Genomic DNA, 21,362 nt, shown 5'->3' with positions numbered 1-21,362 from the left:
CTGCTATAAATTTCCACGCGGGCCTTACCTGGTAAAGTAAAAATAGTTGAATAGTTTAGTTTATAGTTTAAGCAAAAAAAGTAAATAAACCAAACGACCGTCCGGGCCTCACGTCGTCTGCGATGGCGCGCACTCCCGTTCTCTCCGTCGGGGTCGTCTGGCCCGCTGTGGCCGCTGGGCCCTCCGTCCCCGCCCGGCCCTTCGTGGCCGCTCACCGCCGGCCCGCCCGCGGGGTCGTGGGCCGATCCCAGCAGCACGCCGTAGCGGTCCACAAAACTCTGGTATGAGACCCTGCGACGCCGGAGCGGATTAGAGCACGGACAAAAGCGGACTCGCTACCCACACCTGCAGACGACGCGCCGAGCCCCACCCCCCTGGGGTCAATCCACTGACCTCCCCACGGCGTCCGGGTAGTGGGGGGTTATTTGACCGTACTTCACCACGCTGGTCAGGGCGGGCTGGTGATGCTGCTGCTGCTGCTGCTGCACCTGCGTTGAACGAATGTTCAATGCTGAGATTACTAACTTCCCAAAGGCCGTGTGGCTGATGGGATGGGTAAAAAAATTCAAACAAAATATATGGGAAGGTGGCGCAGTGGTGAACGCATTGCACTATGAACCTGGCGACCCGGGTTCGTTTCCCATTCACGATTATCTGAACCGGTCCTGGGCCTCTCCTAAGTCGACTCAGCCTCAAATGAGTACCTGGTGTGATGTGTAAATATCGCCACTAGGGAGACAAAGGCGGCCGGGCGTGGTGTTGGCCACCCACCCCCTCGTGTGCCGTGCCGGCCTTCATAGGTGCTCGCTAACAGCACTTGCCCCTGAAATCTGTTTAGGCTATACGGGGGTCTTTGTCTTTGTGTGCGTATGTGTGCACGTGTGTGTGCACGTGTATACATGTGTGTGTACGTGTGTGTGTACGTGGGTATGTTCACCCCGCACCTCACTGGGAACCCCGCGGCACTGATGTTGATCGTCTCGACGATGCCGCACGCCTCCAGCTGCGGCAGAACCTGGTCGCCCGGCAACGACACATCACCACCACCACCACCACCGTCACCATCGTGAGAAACCACAACCAATACCACAACCACCGCTTCCACCGCCACCACCGGGGCAAGTGGCAGGCAGCAGCACTCTGGGTGTGCTGGCTCCCTGCCACTTGCCCCGGTGGGACCCGGCCTCACCTGGTCACAATCTCAACTTGTGGAATCCTCACCTGATGCCGGCCTCACCTGGTACCAGCCTCACCTGGTCCTGGTCTCACCTGACCCATGCATCACTTGGTCTCCGCCTCACCTGGTCCATGCCTCACCTGGTCATGACCTCACCTGTTCATGACCTCACCTGGTCTCAGCCTCATCTGATCCTGGCCTCACCTGGGCTCAGCCTGACCTGGTCCCGGCCTCATCTGATCCCAGCCTCACCTGGTCTCGGCCTCACGTTGTTCTGGCCTCAGCTGGTCTCGGCCTCACCTCTTCAGGGATGAAAGTGTGGGGCCGGCACGCCGCGTTGGGCTTGATGCAGCGCACGTAGTGCGGCGTCGACGTCTGCAGCAGCCTCATGAGGCTGTCGAGCGACGCCTGCAACACACACAGAGACACGCGCAGCGCTCAGATCACACAGCGACATGCGCAGCGACACGCGCAGCGACGCGCCGCCGGCTGTGCTGAGCCTCCACTGCATAGCACGGCGTCGCGATCAGGAGACGGAACTCTCCCAGAGCGGCGTAACTCTGCCCGCTCCGCCGGGCTCCATGGCGAGACCCAGTGCTTGTCATTCTCGGAGGTGGAATTTTAGCCTAACCGAGTGCAGAACCGAACGGGCGATGCGAATTCGCGACTGCGAGCGGTGTGGGGCAAACCTTGAACTTTGACACGACGGTCATGACCCTGGCCTTGCCGCGTGGCGCAGGACCTGGCGGGGATGGAGACAGAGGCTCCCCGCCGCCCGCCGGCGACACGGGAAACAGCTGCTGCAGGAGGGGATTGTGGGAGCCCTCCAGCAGGGTGATCAGCTCGGGGGGGACCGGATCCTGCACCGAAAACACAGCAGAAGAGCGGCAGGGAATGACGATCGCGTGCGTGGATTCCGTGACGCGAGTTTGAGAGTTTGACGAGACGGCGTCACGGGGAGCACGAGCTCCACGTGAGCACTCCCTGATGGTCACTGTGACCGCCAGCCGTGACCGAAGGTCCCGTTTCTCGTGTTGTCTTGCGACGCGACGCCTCGTGGCCGCGTCGCCCACGGTCGCCCGCCCAGGTATTCATCCAGGCCCAAACCTTGCCTCGCTCTCTGAGATCCGATGGGATCGGGCGCGTTACGGGCGACGTAGGCGCACGCCGGCGCTGACGCGGCATCGCGCGCTAGCGCCGGCGCTGGCTATCTCCGAGGCCATCCCGGGTCGTCGATCGCCGTCGACTTCCGACGTTTCGCACGGACTGGAACGTCGGACGTCGCGACGAAACAGCACGTGGCACGACCTGAAAACCCCATCGGGAGATTTCGTCGTCCGGTGATGACGCTCGCCACGACCTCTCGACCCCCCCCGCCCCCCCCTATGTCGCCGTGACGTCCGGCGGCAGTGAATGGACCTCGTTCTTCTGCGTGAGGCCGTCGATGCGGTAGGGGACGTAGCCGGCGTAGTGCTCCACCACGAACTCGGGCGCGTCCGAGAAGCGTGGCCACGACACGCAGCGCCGGCCGGCCAGTGTGCGCCGCAGGTGCGAGTCCAGCGCCGCCGCGTTGGACTCGCGGTTCGCGCGGCAAGCCTGCGAGCGCACGCGCACACACACAAAGACAAAGATCCCCCGCATAGCTTTAACATACTGTTGGGGAAAGTGCTGTTAGCGAGTAGTAGCACCTATGAAGGCCGGCACGGCACACAAGGGGGTGGGTCACCAGCACCACGCCCAGCCGCTTTTGTCTCCCCAGTGTTTATGTTTACACACTGCACCAGGCTAGAGGAGGTCCAGCACCGGTTCAAATATTCACCACTGTTATTGGTCGTGAGCGGGGAATCTAACTCGGGCCGCCAGGTTCGTAAGTCACAGTTCGCCGCGCTCACGCGCACATACACATGCGTGTACGCTCGCTCGCTCGCTCGCACACCGCTCGGTGCTCGCACGGTCGGTGACGCTCGAGCCCCAAAGCGGGCAGCACCTCGGTTCGACTCCCGATTGGGGCGAACTTCTTTCTGTGTGGGGTTGGTAACTTCTCCCGCTCTTCTGCAGAGTGAGTGAGTGAGTGGGTGAGTGAGTGAGTGAGAGTGAGTTAGTGAGAGCGAGTGAGTGTCGGACATACTGCGGCAACCTGGCTATAGACTCGATGACGTTTCATCGCAACTGCAGTTACTGAAACCACACCACCACCACCGCCGCTACCACCGCAACCACCATCCCCACTCCATCACCTTCATCATCACTACGACCACACCATCGCCACACCACCACCACGACTAACAACAACACCAACACCACAACATCAAAACCAACACCACAGCATCACAACCACACCACCACCGCAGCTCCATCGCGGTCGCCGCCGCCGTCACCTCGTTGAGGAGGGAGAAGAGGCTGGGCGCGGGCCCCACGGGGGTGGCGACGCTGACGGGGCCCTCGATGAGCTCCAGGCAGCTCGAGTTATCCTCGTAGTCGATAAATGACCACTGCAGCCCCTCCTGCGCGTACTCCTCCTGCGCACACACAGACACAGATGCCCCGTGTAGCCTCAGCAGACTGCTGGGGCAAGTGCCGTGAGCGAGCGCTTGCGGAGGCCGGCACGGCACACGAGGGGGTGGGTGTCCAGCACCACGCCCGGCCGTCTTTGTCTCCCCAGTGGCGATGTTTACTACACACCGCACCATGTACTCATTTGAGGCTGTGTCGACCTAGGGGATGCCCAGGACCGGTTCAGATAATCGTCACTGGTGTTGGCCGTGAGCGGGAATCGAACTTGGGTCGTTGGGTTAATAGCGCAGCGCGCTAACCGCTATACTATCGCTCCCCACATGCACATACACACACACGCAGACACACATACACACACAGACGCACACACACACGCACACACGCACACATGCAGGTGTAACGGGTTCCGGAGACACTTGTAGATGTAACTTCTTTATTACAATACAACACTCCAACAGTCCTGATACTCTGTTACAGCCTAGGTACACAGCCTAGCTACACAGCCTAGATACTCTACTCTGGCTACGCTCTGGACTCGCCCTCACAAGGTCGTAGCGTCGGGAGTTCCAGAGTCCCAGCGCTGGCTCTCACAGCATCCCAGGGTCTTCAGATGGCTGGTCGTGGGTCTTGGGTCTTGAGTTCAACTGGGCCGATCGTCCAGGGAGCTCTCCTTTTATGCCTGGTCCGACGAGGGGTGGGTCTTGTGCGCCACCAGACATCCCACAGAGCACACACAGCCCCCCCCCCCCCCCCCGTTGGCGGCGCCAAAAAGGCTTAAGCGCCTGGGAACCCAACGCCTGGCGCCCAAAGGCTTAAAAGCGTCTGGATCCCCTGGGAACCCAGTGCCTGGCGCCCAGAGGCTTACGCGTCTGGACCCACCTGGGAAGCCAGAGCCTACAGCAGCCCCTCCCTTCTTATGTCACTACATTACCCCCCTCTACGTAGCCTCCAGCCGACCCGGCTGTCAAAAAAAAAATACAATTGTACAAGAAATTATTTGTTAACCATCAGAATGAGTGTGTGACAATCAAGAAAAAAAAATGAGAAGAAAGCGCCTCTCCCCCTCCTGTGGTCACCGATGCAGAACAACACTGTATAAACACATATATGCAGGATGAACGCACGCCCCAATCGCCCACTATACATGGTGGCAAAGTGAGTGGCGTCGCGTTGGGACGAGAGTTCGTGGGCGGGGGTCATGAAAATCGTTTGAGTTTTGAGCGAGTCCGAGTGGCAGGTCCATCGGTCGCGACGGAGGCGGGAGGGGACCGACGACCCGCTGTTGCGCTTGTGTCCTGGGTCGCTGATCCCGCGGGCAAGCTTGTTCCCGCTTGGTCGGCCGTGGCGGATTTCATTCCCAAGGCACCTGAGGGCGGGTCAGCGGGACCTGCCCGAGAGTTAGAAGCAGCATCATCGCGGCGCGGCTCGTCAGACATGTCGCGCTCTCGGCCCCGGAGAAGTGAAGGAGGTGTGTAGGGTTGAATGTAAGGTTTTAGACGTGACGGGTGCACGAACCAACGTCGCTTGCCATGCTGGATCCTGACACACTGCGGGCGGAGAACGCGAATAATAACAACCGGGCCTCTCCAAGGCTTAAGCAGTTTTGAGGAAGTAGCCAATGGTACCTGCGGGCAGTGGAGCCAGGCGCGGTCCCCTTCCACCCAAACGTGGCGGGATGTGCGGAGATTCCGCAACCGCTCGTTGGCAAGCTGACGGGCTTCTGAGTTATTTTGAGCAGCCTCCCGGGCATCCATGAGACGACGCACATTAGCACGGATGTGGTCGGCAATCTTAGCCTTAGGTGCGGGCTGTTTAATGTGCAATTGTACGTCGATTGGGGGGCAAACCTCCCTACCATACATAAGATAGAATGGCGAGTACCCGGTGGCAGCATGGGGCGCCATTCTATAGGCGGCCAAGACACCAGGTATGTGGAGATCCCAATCAGTCTGTGACTCAGACACCTGGTGGCTTAGCATGGAGGTAAGTGTCCTATGTAATCGCTCGACCATACCGTCAGTCTGGGGGTGATATGGCGAGGTGCGAATTTTGTGTGTCCCTAGCAGGTTGCACACATCCCGCAACAGCGTGGAAGAGAAATTTTTCCCTTGGTCGGTCAGCAGGCGTTCGGGAGCACCCTTATCCAGGACGTAGCCCTGGAAAAAGGCCTCCGTAATGGCTGCTGCAGACTGGTTGGGGAGTGGCCAGGCCATGGCCCATCGGGTAAAATATTCGACCCCAACCAAAAGGTACTTACTACCCCGAGGAGTAGCGGGAAACGGACCCAAAATATCCAATGCGACGATCTCATTGACCCGGGAAACTTTAATGGATTGGAGCGGCGGGCAGGACGGCCTAGCAGGTGGTTTCCGCCGTGCAAATTCTGTGCAACCTTGCACAAGGTCAGCCACATCGTTTGCCATGCCCGGCCAGAAAAATTCTAATGGGATTTTAGCTAGTGTTTTCTGAACACCCAAGTGCAAGAGGCGACTGTGGGTTTCCCACACAAGCCGCCCCCGCAGGGAGGTGGGCACCACCAATGTGTGGGATTGGGACCCCCCATCCCAATGCTTGAGGACGCCTTCCCGGATGACATATGATACGGGGCCCCCCTGCCCCCTGTGACCCTCGGCATCCCTAGCGCGGCGTCTCAATTTGAGGAGGGAGACGTCTTCCATCTGAAGACGTCCCCAGTCGTCCAACCCGAGGCCCAGCAATGCGTCCTGCGGAACTTGCGTGGAGGGAGCCCTGTGGTCCCCGACCCCATCCCCGGCCGCGGCCACAAGGGATGGGGGCGGTACTCCGTCAGGCTGCCTACAACGCCCCGCACCCAAAAAACAAGCACAGCGCCCATTGTTCGGCAGCCGCGACAACCCGTCGGCGTTCCCGTGTTGAATCCCCTTGCGGTAAATGACAGTGAACGCAAAGTCCTGGAGGATCTCGAGCCAACGCGAGAGCTGTCCAGATGGTTGGTCCACTCGCAAGGCGTATTGTAGCGCCGCATGGTCGGAGCGTACTGTGAAATGCCTGCCATACACGTATGGCCTGTACTGCTTTATGAAAAAAACGATAGCAAGCAATTCGCGGCGCGTCACGCAGTAACGTTGCTCCGCGGGCGACAGCACCCTGCTGCCATAGGCGACGACGCGCTCCACTCCATTGACAATTTGCGACAGCACCCCTCCAATTCCGGTGTTGCTGGCGTCTGTATCCAGAATGAACGGAGTGGTAAAATCTGGATAAGACAGGGTAGGAGCATCGACCAGTGCTTTTCGGACGGCATTGAAAGATGCCTGTTCTAACTCTCCCCAGCGGAATTTGACCCCTTTGGCCGTCAATGCGTGGAGGGGCTTCGCGATGGATGCAAATCCCGCAACAAATCGTCGATAATATGAGGCGAAGCCGATAAAACTCCGCACCTCCCCAACAGAGGTAGGAGTTGGCCATGAGCGCACGCAATTTGTCTTTTCGGGGTCCGTGGCAATTCCCGAGCGGCTGACAATATGGCCCAAATAACGAACCGAATCCCTCATGAGGTGGCACTTTTGCGGTTTGAATTTGAGGTTAGCCGTTCGCATTTTAAGGAAAACTGCCTTCAATCGCGTGAGGTGTTCATCAAAAGTTTTGCTGAACACGATTACATCGTCGAGGTAGATTAGGCAAGAATCCCACTGGAGCCCAGCGAGGACCAGCTCCATCAGGCGCTGGAACGTCGCCGGGGCCGAGTGAAGACCCATGGGAAGTCTGTTGAATTGGAACAGTCCCTGCGGCGTGCGAAAGGCCGTCTTTGGTTTGGATGCGTCATCAAGGGGTAGCTGCCAAAACCCCGAGAGGAGATCCAAGGTGGAGAAGTAATGCGCACCTGCTAAGGCATCGAGCGACTCGTCCATCCTGGGAAGCGGGTAGGCGTCGGCCACAGAAATCTTATTAAGTTTCCTGAAGTCAACACAAAAGCGGAGGCTCCCGTCGTGCTTCTTAACAAGAACGATCGGCGCCCCCCATGGGCTATTTGATGGCGCAATGACATCGGCCGCCAACATATCGTTGACGGCCACCCGTACATGTTCCTTTTCGGCCGGGCTCAACCGGAATGGGTTTTGACGAATTGGAGCGGCATCACCCGTGTCGATGTGGTGGCTTAGCAATTTAGTGCAGCCAATGTCGAATTTGCTTTGACTGAAAACGTCGGCGAAATCGCTCAGCAGCGTGCGTAATTTAGCATGCTGTAATGGTGACAAATCGGCAGAAGTGGAGCAAAGCGCGTCGAGCCATCCTGTGTCAGGACCTGGCTTGGCAACGGAAGAGAACTCGCCCCCTACGTGACCCACGATCACATCTTCTGGCGGGGCTGGCGTCGCGTGAGCAAGCACCATTCCCTGACAGATAACGGCCGTTTCCAATCCCGCGTTAAGGACCTGGATAAAGGGGTCGTGGTCGCTTCGCACGAGCGTTTGTGCACACACGAGGTCCGGCACCCGCTCAGCTGAACGCGAAGGCCCGATCACAGCACCCCCCATGAACGCGTCGTAATCAAGGGGTTTACGAAACCGGAGGGGAACTAACATCTGAGAGCCAGGAGGAATGTGAATTGTGCACGCCGCCAACGCCTGCACCGTCATAGATGCGGAGTGCAACCGAGTGGGTGTGGGTAGGAAGGCCATGCGTCGGCCGGAGGGGAGCTCAATACATCCTTTGTTAATGAGAATTTTAATGGGCATCTTCCCCAAGAAATCTGTTCCGAGGAGGCACGGAACGGCGAGGGTTGATGAGACCAAAATGGGCCCAACTAATTGGACGTCAGCAATGCGGATCTGAGCATTGATCCGTCCGGTGATGCCCAACGAACCCCCATTTGCGGCATAGCATGGCACATCAACTGGCTGCAAGGGACGGCATGTATCGGGCAAAATGTTATAAATTATGTCTGAAATGATGGTCGCCGACGCACCCGTATCGATCAACATACGAACATCAACGCCCTCGATGGAACCCACTACGGCAGAGGACCCTGCCGCAGCGGCAACGACCCTATGGGCCAACTCGGACCATTGACCCGGTCCGAGCGCCCGGTTGTTCAATGATGGGCCCGAATCCCCCTCCTCCGAAGCATGACCCCCCTGTGTGGTGTGAGGGTGCGTGCTTGTTGTAAGTGGGGGCCGAGAGTGCGAGGTGTCGTGACTCGCCTGGGTATGCCGAGGATAAGGTGGTGGCCGAGGCGCCGGAGGTCCTGAAGTCCGGCGTCGGGGGACCCGGCAGCCGGACGCCACATGGCCCCGAAGGCCACAGTTGTGGCAGACGATGGACGCTCCATCCTGGCGCGAGGTTGGCCGGTCCCGCTGGTGGTGATCTCGCTGGGATCGCCAGTTGGACGATCCGCGATTTTCTATTGCTGCGAAGGCCTGATGAGGCCCCGAATGCACGTCATAGGCTTGTGCATCAGGTGGGCCTGCGCAGGCAGCGATGGTCGTGTCCTCATCGCAATGTAGGTGTGCTTGGATGCACCTGGCAGCACGTAGCGACGTGAAGTCGTCGTCGTCGTCGGCTGTCGGCATGGCAACTCGAAGCTGGCGGGCCAAGCTCATGAGCTTCTGCAGCACGAGTGACTCCACAGCGTCTTCATCCATGCGAGGGTAGGCAACCTTCGCCATGGCCAGCAGCGCGCTGCGGTACCCCATCGCCGACTCGGAGGCCTTCTTCCTCCTCGCTTCGAAGCGGTGACGTGCTTCGGATGGGGGTCCATAAATCAGCCGCATCTGATGAAGGGCATCCGTGAGCGTGGCACGTTTCGCCCGTGGCACAGCAAGGAGTGTTGCGAGGGAGTCGTCGTCGAGCATGGCCGGGAGGCCCTGGAGCGCTTCATACTTCGACCAGCCGGACGTCTCTATAAGAGAGACGAACCGGCGTTCGAACGCTGCCCACTCACCCCCCTCTGAAGAAAATGCCTTGAGTGCTGGCAGGCGTTGCTGGACGTGAGCCAAGCTTCCGTTGCCTGGCAACCCGGCTGAAGCTGGCTGCGCGTTCGCAGCGCTCTCACTCGGCGGTTGCAAACAGCTGTCACCCGGCGGTGAGGGACGCAGCGCTGACGACGCGGCGTTGCTGGGTTGCCAACAGCTGTCACCCGGCGGTGAGGGACGCAGCGCTGACGACGCGGCGTCATCGGGATGGCCCACGCTGGGCCCGGAAGTGACGTCGCTCCCAGCGGCCACTGCTCCCCCCGCAGAAGTGACGACACACCCGGATGTGTTTGTGTTGGAGCCGGCGGGATGGCGCGGTCGCTGCGCCGCCTCTCTCCCTCCTGCCTCCGCCTGTGAGCGACGCATGTCGTCCAGGATGGAGACGGTGGCGTGGAGCAGCTTGGTGAGGCGAAGCAGCGTTTCCTCCATTGCTGCTCCCGACGCTGGAGGAGGATCGGCAGGTGTGGTGGACGCCTGCTCAGCCGGTGGTGCAGCGTTGTTGTCGGCCCGAGTTGGCTGCCCCGTCGCCGCTTGCTCCTCAACATCGCCGTCAGGACTGAAGGTACGTGGCTTACTTCTTGTCTCCATTGCCACCTCTGACGCCAAATGTAACGGGTTCCGGAGACACTTGTAGATGTAACTTCTTTATTACAATACAACACTCCAACAGTCCTGATACTCTGTTACAGCCTAGGTACACAGCCTAGCTACACAGCCTAGATACTCTACTCTGGCTACGCTCTGGACTCGCCCTCACAAGGTCGTAGCGTCGGGAGTTCCAGAGTCCCAGCGCTGGCTCTCACAGCATCCCAGGGTCTTCAGATGGCTGGTCGTGGGTCTTGGGTCTTGAGTTACAACTGGGCCGATCGTCCAGGGAGCTCTCCTTTTATGCCTGGTCCGACGAGGGGTGGGTCTTGTGCGCCACCAGACATCCCACAGAGCACACACAGCCCCCCACCCCGTTGGCGGCGCCAAAAAGGCTTAAGCGCCTGGGAACCCAACGCCTGGCGCCCAAAGGCTTAAAAGCGTCTGGATCCCCTGGGAACCCAGTGCCTGGCGCCCAGAGGCTTACGCGTCTGGACCCACCTGGGAAGCCAGAGCCTACAGCAGCCCCTCCCTTCTTATGCCACTACACAGGCACACATGCACACACATATACACACACAGACGCACACACACACGCACACACACACACGCACACATGCAGGCACACATGCACACACATACACACACGCACACACGCACACACGCACACATGCACACACATATACACACACAGACACGCAATGCGGGACGCACTCCCAAGGAGCGCGCGTTCCTTAGGCGCGTTCCATCGGCTCAGCAACAACGCGACAGCCCCCCCCCTCACCCCTCACCAGTGCCCCCCCGCCCCTGCCCCCCGGCTCCCCACTGCCGCCCGCGGCCCCCTCCCCCCTCCCCACTCACCTGCTGCGCCCGCAGGAAGTGCGCGACAAAGTGCTGCTGCAGCTTCTCGTTGGCGTAGTTGATGCACAGCTGCTCCAGGCTGTTCATGGGGAACGACTCGAACCCGTACACGTCCAGGAGCCCTGCGGGGGGAGAGGAAGGGGGGGGGCAGGGGGAGGGGTCAGTGGGGGGCCGGGTGGGGGGCTCCGCCGCGGCGTCTCTGTGGACTCACACAGAGACCCATAGACTCACACAGAGACCCATAGACTCACACGGAGACACAGACTCACACAGAGACCCATAGACTCACACAGAGACCCATAGACTCACACAGAGACCCATAGACTCACACAGAGACCCATAGACTCACACAGAGACCCATAGACTCACACGGAGACACACAGACTCACACAGAGACCCATAGACTCACACAGAGACCCATAGACTCACACAGAGACCCGTAGACTCACACAGAGACCCATAGACTCACACAGAGACCCATAGACTCACACAGAGACCCATAGACTCACACAGAGACCCATAGATTCACACAGAGACCCATAGACTCACACAGAGACCCATAGACTCACACAGAGACCCATAGACTCACACAGAGACCCATAGACTCACACAGAGACCCATAGACTCGCACGGAGACACACAGACTCACACAGAGACCCATAGACTCACACAGAGACCCATAGACTCACACAGAGACCCGTAGACTCACACAGAGACCCATAGACTCACACAGAGACCCATAGACTCACACAGAGACCCATAGACTCACACAGAGTACCATAGACTCACACAGACATCCATAGACTCACACAGAGACTCATAGACTCACACAGAGACCCATAGACTCACACAGTAACCCATAGACTCACACAGAGACCCACATACTCACACAGAGACCCATAGACTCACACAGAGACCCACAGACTCACACAGAGACCCATAGACTCACACAGAGACCCAAAGACTCACACAGAGACCCATAGACTCACACTGAGAGCCATAGACTCACACATAGACCCATAGACTCACACAGAGACCCATAAACTCATACATAGACCCATAGACTCACACAGAGACCCATAGACTCACACATAGACCCATAGACTCACACAGAGACCCATAGACTCACACATAGACCCATAGACTCACACAGAGACCCATAGACTCACACAGAGACCCATAGACTCACACAGAGACCCATAGACTCACACAGAGATCCAGAGACTCACACAGAGACCCAGAGACTCACATGGACAGGGTTATGATGAAACCGGCTTCTCAGATGCAGTGAGTTCATGGCCGGATCACCGATGACCCCACACACAAAAACACCGCGGTCTCATTCAATCTGGCTCGGCACTTCATTTGCCTAAGGGTCCAGCTCTGAGAATCCAATATTATCGACTGGAGCGCCGCGCGCCGAACATTTGCTCTCGTTCGGCGGAGCGGCTGGCAGAGTGCCGCCCTCGACCGCGTGGGCCAGGCCGCTCGAGGGGATCTCCGAGGTAGCTCTGTGACGTCCGCTTCAGCGGGCCGTTGTCCGGCGACACGGGAGGCTCCCGAGGGGAGTTGGCGGGGGAGAAAAGACGTGGAGCAGGGGGAGGGGGGAGGAGGGAGGGGGGAGGGGGAGGAGGAGGGAGGGGGAAGGGGGAGGGAAGGAGTGGACGGGAGGAGGAGGGAGCAGGGGGAGGGAGGACGGGGTAGGGACAAGGGGGATAGGGGGGTGAGGAGGAGGGAGGCGGAGGGAGGGGGTAGGAGGTAGGGGGAGGGAGGAGGGGGGAGGAGGGCGGAGGAGGAAGGAGGGGGAAGGGGGAGGGAGGGGGAAGGAGTGGAGGGGAGGAGGAGGGAGCAGGGGGGAGGAGGTACGAGTCCCCCGGGGATGGGGGGGGGACTCCGCGCTGGGCAACTCTTACCGATGAAGCGGCTCCACGTGCTGGAGCCGGCGCCAATCCTCGTGTTCACCAGCGCCACGAGCCACTCAAAGAGCCTGCACACACGGACACGAGGCAAAGGTCCCCCGTGTAGCCTTTAACAGCCTGTTGGGGAAGTGCTGTCAGCGAACAGCACTTTGTTAAGGCCGGCGCACGAGGGGGTGGGTGGCCAGCACCACGCCCGGCCGCCTTTGTCTCCCTAGTGTTACTCATTTAAGGCTGAGCCCCACGACCCTAACCCCACCCACACGACTCAAGCCCCACGTCCCTAGCCCCACGCGACCCTGAGCGACCCTGAGCGACCCCGCGTGACCCCGCGTGACCCCGCGTGCTCACCGCGTGTACACGAGCTTGGCGAGGCAGTCGCGCCGCGTGCTGCACTCGCGCCGGGCGCAGGGCGTGAGCAGCACGGAGCGCCGCCCGCCCTGCGTCGTGGCGATCTCGCGCAGCGCGAGGCGCGCGCGCACCGCCTCCTCCGGGAGCCGCAGCAGGCGGCACGCCGTCGCCAGGCTCCCTGCCACCACGCAAAGACAAAGATCCCCGTATAGCCTTGACAGACTGTAGGGGCAAGTGATGTTAGCGAGCGCCTATGAAGGCCGCAACGGCACACGAGGGGGTGACTGGCCAGCACCATGCCCGGCTGCTTTTGTCTCCCCGGTGGCGATGTTTACTGCAAAACACACCAGGCATTAATTTGAGGCTCAGTCGACCTAGTGGAGGCCCAGGGCCGCCTCAGATTGTCGTCACTGGTGTTGGTGGTCGTGAACGGGAATTAAACTTTGATCTTTGGTTTAGTTACTTTAGTACTTTAGTCGCACAGCGCGCGAATCGTGGCACCTCCGCTCCCCATGTTCACACGCACACACGCGCACACACGAACACACACACGCACACACACGTGCACACACGCGCACACACACACACACGCACACACACGCGCACACACGCGCTCACACGCGCACACACGCGCACATACGCGCTCACACGCGCTCACACGCGCACACACGCGCACGCACACACACGCGCACATACGCGCTCACGCGCACACACGCGCTCACACTCGCTCACACACTAGTGCAGCAGCACGCACCGTGGCACGCAGGCTGCACACTGCACGGCTTCGCCTCGTCGTGCTGCGTGAAGCTCACGGTGCCCAGGTGCAGAAGCGCCGAGAGAACCTGCGGCACACACAGCACACACGCAGCACACATGCAGCACGCACACACGCAGCACACACGCACGCATCACACACGCATGAAGCACAGACACGAAGCACACACGCACGCAGTACACACGCATGCAGCACACACGCACGCAGCATACACGCACGAAGCACACACGCACGAAGCACACACGCAGCACACACTCACGCATCACACATGCATGAAGCACAGACACGCAGTACACACGCACGCAGCACACATGCAGCACGCACACACACACCACACACGCACGCATCACACACGCACGAAGCACACACACGCAGCACACACGCACGCAGTACACACGCATGAAGCACACACACGCAGCACACACGCACGCATCACACACGCATGAAGCACACACACGCAGCACACACGCAAGCAGCACACACGCAGCACACACGCAGCACACACGCAAGCATAGCGGGGCGCACACAGCACATCCAGAAAATAACTCAAATCAACATTCGTAACAATGTCTTGGCCGATGGGAAAGCCGCGATAGTCGTGGCGACTTCGGGTCCAATGCCTCTCCTGAAAACAAGACGGGGAACCCCGAGGGACTCCCGCGGGGTGACGCGGAGCGAGGAGCCGGGGGGAGAAACCGGGGTGGGGGGGCCGGGCACCGGGGGAGCAGAGGGAGGAACCGGGGGGGGGGGGCCGGGCACCGGGGGAGCAGAGGGAGGAACCGGGGGGGCGGGCACCGGGGGAGCGGAGGGAGGAACGGTGGGGGCGGCCGTGAGGGACGCAGGGCCCTCACCTGGAAGACGAGGTCTCGCTCGCCAGGCTCCATGCCCAGGTTCACCATGGCCACCTTCGTCACCTCGAAGTCGTCCTCTGGGTGACGGGCGGGAGAGGGAGGGAGGGAGGGGTAGAAGGACGCATGGACTCGACGATGACGTCTCGAGACGGGACAGAACCCTCGTCCCATCCGATACAGAACCCTCATGCCACCCTGTACAGAACCCTCGTCCCATCCGGTACCGGACCCTGGTCCCATCCGGTACAGAACCCTCATCTCATTGTCATTGTGGTGACCCAGGTCGCGCATGACCCTGACGCTGCCCAGTTATCTCCTGGCTGCACAAAACGAACTTGAACATTCAACTCAGAATCCAGCCCAGCAGTGGCGCTGCCACCGCTGGCTGGATCCACCAGGGTCGGGAGTCGAACCTTCGAGGTGCTGCTCCGCGTTGGGCAGCCACGTGAACGTTGCCTCCGCGGGGAGGCCCCACGCCTCCCTCTCCTGCTCGCTCGCACCCTTCACCATCTGGGGAGGAAGGGCGGGGGTGGTGCACAGGTCAGCGGTCAACTTTTCGCCGATGCTCGTGGGCAGGATCGCGATGCATGGTGAGGTCAGTGCTGATCATTCGGGGATTTTGATGAGGGTCAGGGATTAGTGTTCGGGGTCATGGTCAGGTCTACGGTTAATGGCACCGTATTCTCTGGATTACAAGAGGCACTCCCTACCGAAGCTTAAAGCAAATGTTGGGAGTGCGTCTTATAATTCAGAAGTGGTGTGTATGTGTTTATGTGTGTGTGTCTGTGTGTCTGTGTGTGTGTCTGTGTGTGTGTGACCAGTGGGGAACGGTAGTGCAACGTTTAGCGCACTGCGCTACGAACCCGGCGACCCGAGTTCGATTCCCGCTCGCGGCCAACACCAGTGACGATTATCTGAACGGTTTCTGGGTCTCCCATAGGTCGACTCAGCCTCAAATGAGTTCCTGGTGCGGTGTGTAAACATCGCCACTGGGGAGACAAAGGCGTCCGGGCATGGTACTGGCCACCCACCCCCTCGTGTGCTGTGCTGGCCTTCATAGGTGCTCGCTAACAGCACTCGACCCGCTCCACGGTTCCAGCCAACGAGACACTACTTCTGGGTACAGCAACCCGCGAAAGGCCACAACTAACCCCCGCTGTAGCTAAATTGGCATACAAAGAGGCTGCCCGTGATACGTCGAAACCGCGAACGATAAATCCTCGATGTTCAAAGCTTTCCTGTATTTGGCTGCTGTACATTTCTACGAGACGAGCCACTTTGTGGAGCTGTACTTTGTGCTGTTCAGGTCGCTTCCGAGAAAAGAGCTACAGAGCCCGGTGGGCCTTACCTGTTAAAATTAACATAGTTTAGTTTATCGCCCGGTAGGATATGGCGGGGATCCTGGTGCGGTCAAGGGTTAATGTCGAGGGTGGCAGTCAGGTCAGCATTGTGGTGCGTGGGGGGGGGGGGTCTTGGGTCAGGTGAAGAGTGGGAGCTTTGGCGGGCAGGTGGTGGATGGCCCTGGCAGCGTGAAGTGGCACCTGGTAGAAAATGTGGAAGTTCCTCTCGTGGGGTGCCTGGAAGACCACGCGGGTCTTCTCCAGCAGGTACGTCTGTATGGAGGCGCCCACCAGCTCGTGATCACTGCAGGCACATCGTCATCATGGTCACCATCGTCGTCGCCGTCACTCCAATTCGAATCAGACTGGAGAAATCCGATGAGCTATCAAGCTCTTTCACACAGGTGTCCAGTAGGGCCGGGCCAGCGAGTTACAACATCAATAATAACGAGCATCATCTCCAGAATCATCATCATCACTCGAATGTGCATCATGATCATCATCAGAATCATCACCAGATTCGTCTTCAACAGTAATCGGCATCATCACCAGAGTTATCATCACCAGAATAAAATCACCATTATTTTCATTACCAGACTCATCACCGCCAGTCTGATGGTAATCATCAGTATTACCAAACTCATCATTAACAGAATCCTCAACCAACTGTTCACGTGCAGCTCACGTCTGTGTGTACCTTTTCAACTGCAGCTGCACGTCTGTGTGTACCTTTTCAACTGCAGCTGCACGTCTGTGTGTACCTGTTCAACTGCAGCTGCACGTCTGTGTGTACCTGTTCAACTGCAGCTGCACGTCTGTGTGTACCTGTTCAACTGCAGCTGCATGTCTGTGTGTACCTGTTCAACTGCAGCTGCATGTTTGTGTGTACCTGTTCAACTGCAGCTGCACGTCTGTGTGTACCTGTTCAACTGCAGCTGCACGTCTGTGTGTACCTGTTCAACTGCAGCTGCATGTCTGTGTGTACCTGTTCACGTGCAGCTGCACGTCTGTGTGTACCTGTTCAACTGCAGCTGCACATATTTGCCGAAGCGCGAGCTGTTGTTGTTGCGAAGCGTGCACGCGTTACCTACGCACACGCACGGGGGGACACGTGACACGCATGATTGACACGTGACACGCACGGGGGACACGTGACATGCATGATGGACACGTGACGCGCGGGGTACACGCATGAACACGTGACGCGCATGATGGACACGTGACACGCACGGGGTACACGGATGGACACGTGACACACACAGGGGACACGTGACACGCATGGACAACTTGTCCATACAAATTACCCGATTACAGGGTAATTACTGGGGTACTACCAAACATGAAAAAGGTTTATAACGGTAAATGCTATAGGTAGAACGCTTCATACATATAGAATGCTCTTGATGATTACAATGTCAGACGCTTGTTGTTGTCGTCGTTGTCATCGTTGTTGTATCCTCAAAACTTGTAACTCAATTTTAACCCACTTCCCAATGTGGTATCGACTGCAAACCTGGCATACTTATGTCATACTGATGACAATACTATATTCTATCATTAAAATATATATATATTTTAAACATTATTTTTTATATGTTATGTTTCGGCTTGGGTCTAATTGTCCACGGTCAACTCACGTTGGCTGTAAAATGACCACGGCCCCTTATGTTATGGCAAGCTTCGGGGCCAATTCCTGGAGTTGTGGAGTTCTGTCATTACTAGTACATTTAATAAAAGCATGTTTAATTATTTTTTTCAATATTACTTATTAAATGGAAGCCACAGACTGCACCACGGAGCTTTTAGCGATAAACAAGGCACCGTATTTACCGGGTAATACTTCGCGCTACCTTTACCCTACCGGGTAATTGTTCCGAGCTACCTTTACCCTACCCTTTACCTTACCCCTTGGCATGTCGACACCTTTACCCTTTTACCCGGTAAAAAGGGTAAATTACCTTACCTTGCCGAGGCCTATGGACAAGTGACACGCATGATGGGGGACATGTGACACGCACGGAGGGCAGCTGCCGCGTGAGCCGTGCGCCCCTCTGCTCGCGAAGCTGCCGGGCCACGATGCACCCTGGAGGTGGCTCTGCCACGAGGCGCGAAGGGTCCAGCCTCGCGCCGCCGACTTGCGACCCAAGAGGTCGCCGGGTCGAACTCCCGTCCCGGTTATTGAAACAATGAGACGGGTTTCTTACACCCCCCCCCCCGCCACTACCGCCTCCGCTGTCGACCGGGCAGGTCATCGCGGGTGGGGTAAAGTGTGTGGGCACTCCCACGTCTGGCACGTCGCCTGGCCAGCCGGGGGCTCGCCACAACTCCCCCGGGCTCACACTCTCCCGCCAGCAGCGGCGTGAGCGAGCAATTGTAGGGCTGCGTCCTTTATGTTTTTTATATTTGTGACATCTCATTTAATTTAAGATAAATGTACAACGTTAAGGGAACGTATTTCCCACTTACGTACGTGCAGTGCACTGCACTATAATGGAGGGTGGAGGGGAGGTGGTGGGAGATTAGGGGGTGGGGGAAGAGGGGGGTCGATATCATTAAGGAGGTGGTGGCAGATTATGGGGATAGGAGAGGAGGCAGGGGGGGGCAGAAGGGGGAGGAGGGGGTGGGTTGGTGAAAGATGATGGAGGAAGAGGGGGCGGAGGAGGTGATGGAGAGGGGGGGGGGGTGCAACCGGTGGGGGGAGGGGGGCGGGGGAGCGGGGGGGAGGAGAGTGCGTACCGAAGGCCTCCATGAGGGGGTTGGAGTGGAGCACGCGCTCGATGTGCTCCTGGGGGTGGCGCTGCTGGTGGTGGAGCTGCTGCTGGGGGTGGAGCTGCTGCTGGGGGTGGAGCTGCTGCTGGGGGTGGAGCTGCTGGGGGTGGTGGAGCTGCTGCTGGGGGTGGAGCTGCTGGTGGTGGTGGAGCTGCTGGTGGGGGTCGTTGACGTCACTGATCGCTCCTCCGGCGTCTCCAGGGGCCGAGCCGCCGCCGCCGCCGGGTCGCGAGGCGAGTGCGAGGTAGCGCATGAGGCAGCGAGACGACCACGTCTGGGGGGGGGGGGGGGGGGGGCACCACGCGTGAGGCCGCCAGCCGCTGGGCTGTCCACCCCCTGCAACCCACCCCCATCACCCACCCCCTGATGCAAGCCCAGTTTACCATGGAAGTTCAGTTTACCATGGAAGTCCAGTTTACCATGGAAGTCCAGTTTACCATGGGAGTCTAGTTTACCATGGAAGTCCAGTTTACCATGGGAGTCTAGTTTACCATGGAAGTTCATTTTACCATGGAAGTCTAGTTTACCATGGAAGTCGAATTTACCATGGAAGTCCAGTTTACCATGGAAGTCCAGTTCACGATGGAAGTTCAGTTTACCATGGAAGTCCAGTTTACCATGGAAGTTCAGTTTACCATGGAAGTCCAGTTTACCATGGAAGTCCAGTTCACCATGGAAGTTCAGTTTACCATGGAAGTCGAATTTACCATGGAAGTCCAGTTTACCATGGAAGTTCAGTTTACCATGGAAGTCCAGTTCACGATCGAAGTTCAGTTTACCATGGAAGTCGAATTTACCATGGAAGTTCAGTTTACCATGGACGTCCAGTTCACCATGGATGTTCAGTTTACCATGGAAGTCGAATTTACCATGGAAGTCCAGTTCACCATGGAAGTTCAGTTTACCATGGAAGTCGAATTTACCATGGAAGTCCAGTTTACCATGAAAGTTCAGTTTACCATGGAAGTCGAATTTACCATGAAAGTCGAATTTACCATGGAAGTCCAGTTTACCATGGAAGTCCAGTTCACCATGGAAGTCCAGTTTACCATGGGAGTCTAGTTTACCGTGGGAGTTCAGTTCACCATGGAAGTCCAGTTTACCATGGGAGTCTAGTTTACCATAGAAGTTCAGTTTACTATGGGAGTCTAGTTTACCATGGAAGTTTAGTTTACCATGGAAGTCTAATTTACCATGGAAGTTCAGTTTACCATGGAAGTCTAGTTTACCATGGGAGTCTAGTTTACCATGGAAGTTCAGTTTACCATGGAAGTCGAATTTACCATGGAAGTCCAGTTTACCATGAAAGTTCAGTTTACCATGGAAGTCGAATTTACCATGAAAGTCGAATTTACCATGGAAGTCCAGTTTACCATGGAAGTCCAGTTCACCATGGAAGTCCAATTTACCATGCGAGTCTAGTTTACCGTGGGAGTTCAGTTCACCATGGAAGTCCAGTTTACCATCGGAGTCTAGTTTACCATAGAAGTTCAGTTTACTATGAGAGTCTAGTTTACCATGGAAGTTTAGTTTACCATGGAAGTCTAATTTACCATGGGAGTTCAGTTTACCATGGAAGTCCAGTTTACCATGGGAGTCTAGTTTACCATGGAAGTTCAGTTTACCATGGAAGTCCAGTTCACCATGGAAGTTCAGATTACCATGGAAGTCGAATTTACCATGGAAGTCTAGTTTACCATGGAATTTCCGTTTACCATGGAAGTCCAGTTTACCATGGAAGTTCAGTTCACCATGGAAGTCGAATTTAACATGGAAGTCCAGTTTACCATGGGAGTTCAGTTTACCATGGAAGTCCAGTTTACCATGGGAGTCTAGTTTACCATGGAAGTTCAGTTTACCATGGGAGTCTAGTTTACCATGGAAGTTCAGTTTACCATGGAAGTCCAGTTCACCATGGAAGTCCAGTTAACTATGGAAGTTCAGTTTACCATGGAAGTTCAGTTTACCATGGAAGTCCAGTTCACCATGGAAGTTCAGTTTACCATGGAAGTCCAGTTTACCATGGGAGTCTAGTTTACCATGGAAGTTCAGTTTACCATGGAAGTTCAATTTACCATGGAAGTCCAGTTCACCATGGAAGTTCAGTTTACCATGGAAGTCCAGTTTACCATGGAAGTTCAGTTTACCGTGGAAGTTCAGTTCACCATGGAAGTTCAGTTTACCATGGAAGTCGAATTTACCATGGAAGTCCAGTTTACCATGAAAGTTCAGTTTACCATGGAAGTCCAGTTCACCATGGAAGTTCAGT

At 57.4% G+C, this 21,362-nt stretch overlaps 1 protein-coding gene across 1 annotated transcript in view; it reads right to left on the bottom strand.

Annotated features, from left to right (window-relative positions):
• The window catches only part of MYO19 (myosin XIX), a 58,960-nt gene that overhangs the window by 12,071 nt on the left and 25,527 nt on the right, over nt 1–21,362 (bottom strand). Inside the window, exons 6-20 of the mRNA XM_061561649.1 lie at nt 19,061–19,367; nt 17,342–17,411; nt 16,526–16,628; nt 15,398–15,494; nt 14,985–15,061; nt 14,113–14,200; nt 13,359–13,536; nt 13,005–13,078; nt 11,092–11,213; nt 3,556–3,696; nt 2,597–2,773; nt 1,867–2,037; nt 1,478–1,585; nt 945–1,015; nt 113–291 (exon numbers count right to left, since the gene is read on the bottom strand). Coding sequence (XP_061417633.1) covers nt 113–291; nt 945–1,015; nt 1,478–1,585; nt 1,867–2,037; nt 2,597–2,773; nt 3,556–3,696; nt 11,092–11,213; nt 13,005–13,078; nt 13,359–13,536; nt 14,113–14,200; nt 14,985–15,061; nt 15,398–15,494; nt 16,526–16,628; nt 17,342–17,411; nt 19,061–19,367 — 1,963 coding nt within the window. The remainder of the gene's footprint in view (nt 1–112; nt 292–944; nt 1,016–1,477; nt 1,586–1,866; nt 2,038–2,596; nt 2,774–3,555; nt 3,697–11,091; nt 11,214–13,004; nt 13,079–13,358; nt 13,537–14,112; nt 14,201–14,984; nt 15,062–15,397; nt 15,495–16,525; nt 16,629–17,341; nt 17,412–19,060; nt 19,368–21,362) is intronic.

Source organism: Lethenteron reissneri, chromosome 28 (assembly GCF_015708825.2).
Source record: "Lethenteron reissneri isolate LAM-NWPU_2019-01 chromosome 28, ASM1570882v1, whole genome shotgun sequence".
NCBI classification, from domain to species: Eukaryota; Metazoa; Chordata; class Hyperoartia; order Petromyzontiformes; family Petromyzontidae; genus Lethenteron; species Lethenteron reissneri.
Note: the sequence above shows the minus strand (reverse complement) of the source record. Positions and strands in the feature narration are given on the sequence as shown.